Here is a 9060-nt window from a genome sequence, read left to right on the forward strand (position 1 = left end):
TTGTTTAGATATTATTCCTATGATCTTAAATGAGTTAAAGGTTATAGTGAACCTTTTAAATAGGAATCATGTCTGGAGGTCCTTTAAAATATTTTTATATGTTTCTGCTTTTCGACCTAAAAATGTAACATCTCATTAAAATATGTAATATTATTTTAATTTCTTTTTCTTTGTTATGAATTGTAATTCAAACTCAGCAGAATGTGTGTATTTCACAGCTCTGATAATGTTATAATATTGATACTGATGTTTTAGCTGACAGACTTCTGCTTAATCTACTTTGATCTAATTAACTCTTTTTGATTTAATTATTTAAAAGTTTAATTACGTTTTGTATACTGATCAATTTTATCTGCTTAATGCTGTTTCAAAGCTGCTTAGACTTTATTGACTCATCCCATATTCGTATCAGTGGACCCAACACGGACTCTTGCATCTGAGGTTGGGAAAGCCTGTTTTAAGCCAATCACAAGAGAGTACACCTGATAAAGAAATGAGCAAACACATTTTATGGGTTTCATCATATTAATCTGAAATATTTTCATGACTCAGTTATATACAATGTCAGATCCCCCAAAAAAAGAAACTTAGTGGCAAAGCTCAGTAAGCAAAGTTGCAGTTGTACAATGATCAGTATACCATCATTAATTTCATGTACAGGCTCATAGGTTAGAAGGGGTTCATTCCAAGTGTACGTGAAGACCGATGTGTTCTCAATAGTAGCTTTACTTCCTGGAGGGATCAACGCTGCCATTATTCCATTCCCCTCTCCTCCGGTTTCTCCTTAACCATTTTCCAAATGGTAATATGTTACAGTAAAGTGAAATACTCTTCATAGCTCTTCCTTTAAAAATAGTCAAATATATATATATATATTGCGCCAGTCCATAGATGTGTGAAAATGGCTCTAAATACTCTGCATCATTTCAATGAGAGGGAGTTCATTCCTCTAGCCGCTGCTGCTGCTGCTTCTTTTGCATCTTTTGCTGTGAGAAAATAAAACATACGGAAAATCAGCTTGATACAAAAGCACGTTGCATAAAAGAAAGAGACATTATCTCATCATTATGACTTCCGAGTCTTATAATCAAGCGCTGAATATTTATCATCAGTGTATGATAATCACAGTTTACCTTTTTTCTCCCCTTCTTTCTTTTTTGCAGCCTCCTCTCTCTGTTTTCTGACGATGGCGAGGCGAGCGAGGTCAGCTTTGGCCTGGTCCGTCTTCCCTGCCAAGTGCATCTTCATGTAACGCTCTTTCGCTTTCTGTTTCTCAATCTCCTCTCTGTGCAGCAGCGTGTGTGTGTGTGTGGAGGTGGAGAAAATGACATAAAGAAAGTCATTATAAACATTTTTTAACTGATATTACAGAAACTTAATGTCACTGAGAATTTATAAGCAGAAGATAGAAGAAAAATCAACAGTATTTTAGATATAAGTCATGATAATGTGCTAACTGTTACATTTTTAGCTGATAATATGAGACAAAACACACACCTTTCTCTTCTTGATAGCTGCTTGGGCTCATCCAGCTCGATGTGCGTCACCTTCTTGGATTTCTGAGCTACTCTGTTGGGGTTCTCGATTTCTATCAAGCCCTCCACGCCCGCTCTCCTCCTCTGCAAACACAGCACAACAGCTCAGACAACGTGAAGTGAATTGTCTAAATGTAATGAGTGCTGAAATGACAACATGACTATGATGTTCTTAAGAAACTACCATGCAGACAGCAGAGCTAGATTCATGTGAATATGTTCATAGTAGGAGTAAGCATGACTTCACTGATTCATTGAATATATGTGTTCTATGTTCATTTTATATACATATGAACTCTATATGAGCCAGGCTTTACCTGAGTTTTCACAGTATCAGTAACTCAATTCGATGCATGCTGTTCCATTGTGCTTTACACATGCACATATAAGACAATATAGTACCAATAACACTTTCTTACTGCAGTCTGTGTTAATGTGAAGTCACTGCCTGAGAGGAGCAGTGACAGGTTTAGTGCGGCGATACCTGGGAACCTTCATCATCGCTGTCTTCTGATCCCGATGCCGTTAGCTTGTCCTCCGCCACGTCAGTCTGAGCTGCACCCTCTTCTTCATCCTGAAACACACAGAAGACATTAACAAACGAAAAAGATCAAGTCAAACATCTGCAGTTACAATAGAGAATATACACAACACATTTTTACTCCACCCAAACACACAGCATACACCCTCTTCCTGCCTCTGAGTGTGTCAGCTTTTTTGGAATCCAGCGTTTTTGAAGCATAGCCAATAGGCAGAAATCAGACTTTGCTTTCAATTCTTTCAGTCTGTCTATTGTGAGTCCTTCAATTTAATGGGAGTACAATCCTAAATCACTGGACTGCACCTTTAGTGAAATCCTGCACACACTCTTCCCTATGAGGCACGTGATTGGACAGCCTTTAGATTGTACTCCGACAACCTTTTCCTTTTTTCCCCCAAGCTTCATTAAACAAATGTCATATTACAAAACAACATACGAGTTAAAAACAGGGGACACAAACATGAAATGGATAACAGATCAATAACACACAAACGAAAATAAAGGAGCAGCATTAATTAATAAATGGTGAACAAAATGAAATAAACATATATCAACACAGCTCTTTCAAAAGTGTTGTAAATAAAAGCAAAGTTTTCACTGCTTTAACATCAGCTCAATTTTAAAAATGAGCAGCAGGGGCCCAGACTTATTGAATTTACTTTTATGTATGTACGAAAAACAAAAAAAAGAGATTCATTTCAAAAGAATTCCTTTAAAGAATTTTTAAAACATGTTAAAAACATGGTAATACATTTAAAGAATTCATTTTGATCATCAAAAACATCAACAACAAAAAAAGAAAAAAAGTCATTTAAAAATACATCTGAACAAAGTTGAACAGATGCACAGATATTTCACTGCTGGTTTCAGGTATCAATATCCTCTTTGTATTCAAGAAGGGCTGCGTTTATTCACACACTGACAGTAACATGTCTCAACGTGACATTTGAGCTTAAAATGTTCAGATATTCAATTTAAGATCATATATGACAAAGAAAAGCATCAAATCATCACATTTGAAAAGCTGAAACCATCAAATGATTTAAACATTTGCTTGAAAATAGATGTAAACAAACGGATTCATAAAACAGTTGAAGAAATGAATTTAATAATGTTCAATAATCAAGTGCGACACTGTAAATGCAGATTATACTTTTGATTAATGATATTAAATAGTGAAAATTGTCACATCATATTGTCCTGAAGGTGTCTAACAGTCATGCACTGGCAGTACTGTCTTTTAAGACAAAGAAAAACTAAAAAGTGAGAAGATATTTTAAAGATAAAAGTCCAGACGTTTTTTGTGTTTTTTTTTAAATATTTCCCATAAGAATACCCAGTATGAAACTACATCTGGAACTGAGACCAAGAGAGTAACATTTGTCTGTGGAGGTTGGGACAGTTTGATGGGTTTGTTTTTTTCCCACCAACCTTTTTCCTCTCCTTCTCTGCCTTCATCTGGGCGTCTATCTCCTCTGGGCTGGTGTACGTCCGCATGCGACCCTTGTGGCCACCTTTCTTGCCTGCAGATGACCATAATAAAAAATGACATCATACACACACAGACACACACAAACACACACACACACAGACACACACAAACACACACAGATATGTTTATTACATATATGTACAGCAGATGTGAAGAACAGCAAGCAGATAGGCTGTCAGTGCTTGTTTCATGTTTAAATATCACCCAAAGCACTGACATATAAGTTAGAAAAACAACTTTAGTTTCGCTGTCTGTTGACAACAGATGCAGAGAACATTATTTTATCACACAATAGCAGCGTGGAAGATCAGTCTTACCTCCTTTGGGCATTTTGACACACGAAAAACTTTATTAAAACCACTCTGACAACTAAATCCTGACACAAAACATCAACGTTAGAGCAGCAGCACGAACTGACAGCTGCTAAACTCACAGCACAATATTATTATAAGTACGCTCTGTCCGAGGATCTGCCTGTACACAAATCTTCAATATAGAAAATATTCCAAGCATTAAGCAAATATATCTGCTACTATAATTCCAATTGTGTGTTTTTGTCTTTATAAAAGTCCCACCTTCTCCCCTAAGTAACGTGAACCATAAAATATAAGGCACTTATTATGGTGTTTATCGTAAGGCAAGTTGCTAGAGTACTAAAGTGATGCAATATGCCAGAAACGACAGAAATACATCTGCCTTCATTTGATCTCAGTAAACATGTCAAACATACATTCGTGTTTATAAAAACGTGTAAATCATGTTAATCTGAGAAAAATAACAGGTTAATTAAATGCAGGCAGATGTGTATCTAGTTTGACGCGTTGACGTCAGTCGAGAGACGATAAGGTGAAATAGGACCCCCCCTTCTGTGTGACGTCAAAGGTAAAGGACCAGACGAGGATTTCGCTTGATCAAAACAGCGGAGGAGCTTTTGTTCTTCTTTTATACAAAACACAGCAACATGCCCAAAGTAAAGAGGAGTCGGAAGCCGCCTCCAGACGGCTGGGAGCTCATTGAGCCCACTTTGGACGAGCTGGATCAGAAAATGAGAGAAGGTGAGCCGGTAGAAGATTATGGTAAAAGCTGCGTGTTGGGCAACTGTAACATCTCAGCCTTCACTGCGTGTTTTCTTTAGCTGGGATATTGTCTGGTGCTGCAAGTCAAATGAAGCTTTTAGACGTTTTGGTAATACTATTTTAAAAAACTCCCTGGCTACATGAGTGCAGTCAAGTGCATTTTATTTGTACAGCACATTTTAACGTTCAAGTTGCTTAAAATCAGCTTAAAGGCAACTGACCAACATGATAAAATAGTTTTAAAGGTGCAGTGGGTAGATTTTAATGGCATCTAGCAGACTGGATTTATATATAATATTCATAAGTCTGTTTTAATTAGTGTTTAATCACATGAAAATAAGAAATAGTTGTTTTTGCAACCGTAGCAACATAAGAAGTGGGTCCTCTTCCAAGGAGGCCACTATGTTGCACCGCCATGTTGCTACAGTAGCCCAGAATGGACAAACTAACCATTATCTCTACAGAGGGACTGTCATGTTTGTCAGGAGTTTAGCAGCCACCGTCTGGTCTCCTACACACTTGGGTGGGAGGGAGGGGAAGGGGTATTCAGGTGGGTGCACTTTGCAATTTCAACACTAGATGTCACTAAATCCTACACACTGGTCCGTTAAAGTCATGTTTAAAAATACAAAAAAAGTGCAAACACATACACTTTGACTTGGGTCACTTCGGGGACATTACATAGATTTACATTCCTTTCATGGAGACTTGCTAACCGTGATCTTAACCACCGACGCAAAAATCAGTGTTTTACCAAAAGTAGCCTATGAACGACAGACACTCGCACACAAATACACACATTCATACATGAAAACAGGTACTGATTTCAGTTCATCTGGTAGTTTACCCTTTCACTTACTCCCTACTAAAGGGAATGTTGTTACTGTTACTGTATACTCAGCTGCAACTATTATTTTCAGTACTTATTACTCGGCCAGTTATTTTCAAAGAATAGTTAAAGTGTCTGTTATACCGTAAGTCAGTGGTCTTTAAATGTTTTATTTTCCAAAGATATTCAGTTTGCTTTCATGTATGACTAAGAAAAGCATTATATCATCGTATTTTAGAAGTAAAAAAACAGCAGTTTTTTAAAATTTAATTTGCTTAAAAAGTGACTGAAACTATTATTTGATTATAAAAATGGTTGGCGATTAATATCTAGTCAATTGTTGCAGCTCTAAGTACAATGTTTATTTTAGACGGTTACATGCTTCCAGCTTTGTGGGAACAGTTCGGGCAAGGATTGTCCCCTGTGCACAAAGCCAGGACCATAGTGAGGTTTCTGAGTCTTGTGTGGAAGAACTTGACTGACCTCCACAGAGGCCTTAAACCAATCCCATCCAACTGCTTTGGGAGGAAATGCAACCGCAGCTGTGAGCCAGACTTTATCACACAGCAAGTGCCCAACCTCACTAATGTTCTTCTGGCTGAATGGGTTCAAACCCCTCCAGCCAGGTCCCAGAATTATTTAGAAACACCTTCCCAGAAGTGTGGAGGCTGTTATAGCAATAGATGAGGGGTTCAGTAATGAGACATACTCTATTTTTGAGGCATTATATCCGACGTGACTTCACTTGTTGGCATTATTCACATTTCTTTTCTTACTCTCCTGGGTTTTTCTCTCCGTCTCAGCTGAAACAGAGCCTCACGAGGGGAAGCGAAAGGTGGAATCCCTCTGGCCAATTTTCCGACTGCACCATCAGCGGAGTCGATACATCTATGACCTCTTCTACAAAAGGAAAGCCATCAGCAGAGGTACGCAGGGTTTGAACGTTCCCCATTTCCTCTTCGTTCTTTCCCTTCTTCCTCTTTTTTCTTCTCTTTTCAGCTTATTATTGAATCCTTCCTTGTAATTCAACATGACTAATTTAGTATCTGTGGGAACTTACTAACTTGACTAAAGTTGAAAATACATTTTTGTGGGTTTGAGTAAAACTTAATCTGTACAACACGAATTTCCCCATATGTTAGTAACAGTTTCTTGAGAATTTGACATTTTCCAAGTCTCTGATACTTCTGTTGTATGGGTTTTTTTTTCCCTCTCTTGCAAAAAGCATGTTCTCTATTGTTTTTTAAATATTTGCACTTGACTGGACATATGAAACCCAGTTTGTAGCTCTATTCTGTGTACTAGACACTAACCCAGCGTCTTTCTGTGTGTCCTGGCAGAGCTGTATGAGTACTGTATAAAGGAGGGCTATGCAGACAAGAACCTGATCGCCAAGTGGAAGAAACAGGGCTACGAGAACCTGTGCTGCCTGCGTTGCATCCAAACACGAGACACCAACTTTGGAACCAACTGCATCTGCAGAGTCCCCAAGAGCAAGCTGGAAGTCGTAAGTCTCACTTAAGTCATCTGTTTAATCATTAACAAAAATAATTGAATCCTAATACTTTTAAAAATGTGCAAATATGTTTAAAAGTAAGATTTTCTTGTAAGATGTGTCCTTGTGGTCTAAATGTGGCTGTTCCTTTTCTCTCTCTCTCTCTCTGCAGGGACGGATCATTGAATGCACCCACTGTGGATGCAGAGGATGCTCTGGCTGAGAGCAATTTTTGGACATCCTTTTACTGTTGGACATCGGGGCTCACCCGGCCTCCCGACTGTGTACTATCACAACCTTTTAAAGCATTTCAGTCACTGGTTTCTTCCCAATCATCTTCAACTGCCTTTATAGAGAGCAGTATTAAGTACTGTTCTACTTTTCAACACAAGGGGGGTGCAGGGATAATACATCGAGAGGGTCCATGTTGTACTAATTACATTTGTTTTGTCTTTTTTTTTCTATAAACCCGTGTGAAGCCCTATTTTCTGAAAAAGTCAATTAAAGATGTTTAGGTTAGTTGTTTCTGGATCAGGCTCGTCATTCAAGCTGTGAAGGAGTACTGGGAGGGAAAGTTGTTTTCTTTGTACAAAACTGAAAATGTCATTGCTTCAAACCTGGAAACTTTTCTTCATTGTTGTATGATTTTAAATAAAACAATTCAGATTTACTTGTTCTCTTATGCTCTTCTGAAAGTTTAAAACCCAATTTAGAGTTTTATTTTTCTTCATCTCTAAGCATATGTCATCTTATGAATTGAATCTCAACAGCAAACATCTTTTGAATTTCAGAGGTTAGTATTCCCATATTAAAATGTTAAATTCCTTTTACCATAAATCCATAAATAACATGGTTTTCTACAGATGTTTAAAGACTGTTCTAGTCCTTGTGTTCAGTCCATAAATAAAGTTATGTGTAAAAAAAAAAAAAAAAGTGTTGAACACACTAACTGATATTTATTGGATAATCCTTTGTAATGACAGCTTCAAGACTCAAGAGTGCTCAGGTGTGATTTTAGCCCATTCTTTTAAACAGATTGTCTTTAAATCTAGAAGATTACAAGGGGGCCTCTTGTGAACTCTGATCTCTAGTACCTTCAACAGATGTTGCCCTGGTGGTGCTTACTGTAAATTCAGAAGTTTTACATCTGTAACCAGTTCCATTGAAATGCTTTGCTACAATCAGGTTGCGAAGCTCTTGGAAGAGCTCTTTGCTTTTACCCATCATGAGATATTTCTTGTGTGACACCTTGATAACAAAAAACCTTTTTATAGCTCATCAATATGTACTAACCCAGCTGATATTAATTTGCACAGATAGAAGGTAGAATTACTTTATAACTACTTACAGATTTCCGCTGGTTTCTTGCTTTTCCTTGCCTTGGTGTACTGCTTTTTCTTAGTGTGTTCAATACTTTTTGCCTGTGTAATTCTACGTTTTTACACATAACTTTATTTATGGACTTTAATGTTTTTATGTGTGGATTTCTTCAATTAATACCTAAGTCTGGTGAAAATTTCATGTAAATGGCTTCATTGGAAATATATTTACTGAAAAAAATGTTGACGCGTTCGACACTGATTTGAAATTTTCAAAAATCTAAGGAACAACAGGCCACAACCATGTCAGCTGCTGGAGACAGGAATAGGTATAATATTATAAAAGTTAGTTTTTCTCCCATAAAACTTTTCACAAGGGGGAATTGTTTCTGTTTTATCCTCTCATCTGAGGCAGAATCATTGCAGATAATCTTTACTCTCAGCAGTCAAGACTGAACATGACAGGATGGCTGCAAATGTTTTTCTTTCAATTACTGGCACTTTTTCTTCTGCCGTCACCTTTCATCCTGCTGCTCCAGCAGGGCAATTAAACGTCTTCACAGATTAGCGTTTATTATTCATGACACCTTAAATACTTGCACATTCGTCATCGCTAAAGCAAGTGTCACAGACAGGAGCCTGTTGGAGTCTTGATGTTTAATCTGTAAATTGCACCGGTCTGCCCCTCCCTACATCTCACAGCGAGATTTGGCACACACAACACAACAGATACTCTGACCTACAGTAACTACTGACTGAAAGAGGGATCAACT

The 9060-nt window shown here is 37.6% G+C and overlaps 2 protein-coding genes across 2 annotated transcripts; one reads left to right on the forward strand and one right to left on the reverse strand.

The window, feature by feature from the left end:
• Positions 1-486: 486 nt before the first annotated feature.
• On the reverse strand, positions 487-4001 carry pdap1b (pdgfa associated protein 1b). Its single transcript, XM_062438300.1, has 6 exons — positions 3886-4001; positions 3508-3599; positions 2020-2109; positions 1498-1619; positions 1134-1285; positions 487-986 (listed from the first exon to the last, which is right to left on the reverse strand). Exons 1-6 carry the CDS (start codon positions 3896-3898, stop codon positions 922-924), a joined length of 534 nt encoding a protein of 177 aa, XP_062294284.1. The 5' UTR covers positions 3899-4001; the 3' UTR covers positions 487-921.
• Positions 4002-4448: 447 nt separating this feature from the next.
• On the forward strand, positions 4449-7638 carry bud31 (BUD31 homolog). The gene is made up of 4 exons (XM_062438301.1): positions 4449-4623; positions 6277-6399; positions 6814-6980; positions 7141-7638. Exons 1-4 carry the CDS (start codon positions 4530-4532, stop codon positions 7189-7191), a joined length of 435 nt encoding a protein of 144 aa, XP_062294285.1. The 5' UTR covers positions 4449-4529; the 3' UTR covers positions 7192-7638.
• Positions 7639-9060: the final 1422 nt, after the last annotated feature.

This window comes from Scomber scombrus, chromosome 18 (assembly GCF_963691925.1).
Source record: "Scomber scombrus chromosome 18, fScoSco1.1, whole genome shotgun sequence".
NCBI classification, from domain to species: Eukaryota; Metazoa; Chordata; class Actinopteri; order Scombriformes; family Scombridae; genus Scomber; species Scomber scombrus.

What these genes read in the sequence shown, in the direction of transcription:
- pdap1b (XM_062438300.1), bottom strand. An exon ending in GCGATGATGAAGGTTCCCAG is followed by an intron (nt 1,620 to 2,019) that starts GTATCGCCGCAC and finishes CTGTGTTTGCAG; the next exon opens with AGGAGGAGAGCGGGCGTGGA. An exon ending in CAGCTATCAAGAAGAGAAAG is followed by an intron (nt 1,286 to 1,497) that starts GTGTGTGTTTTG and finishes GCTGCTGCACAG; the next exon opens with AGAGGAGATTGAGAAACAGA.
- bud31 (XM_062438301.1), top strand. Translation starts at nt 4,530, where the DNA reads ATGCCCAAAGTAAAGAGGAGTCGGAAGCCGCCTCCAGACGGCTGGGAG. An exon ending in GGATCAGAAAATGAGAGAAG is followed by an intron (nt 4,624 to 6,276) that starts GTGAGCCGGTAG and finishes TCTCCGTCTCAG; the next exon opens with CTGAAACAGAGCCTCACGAG. An exon ending in CCAAGAGCAAGCTGGAAGTC is followed by an intron (nt 6,981 to 7,140) that starts GTAAGTCTCACT and finishes CTCTCTCTGCAG; the next exon opens with GGACGGATCATTGAATGCAC.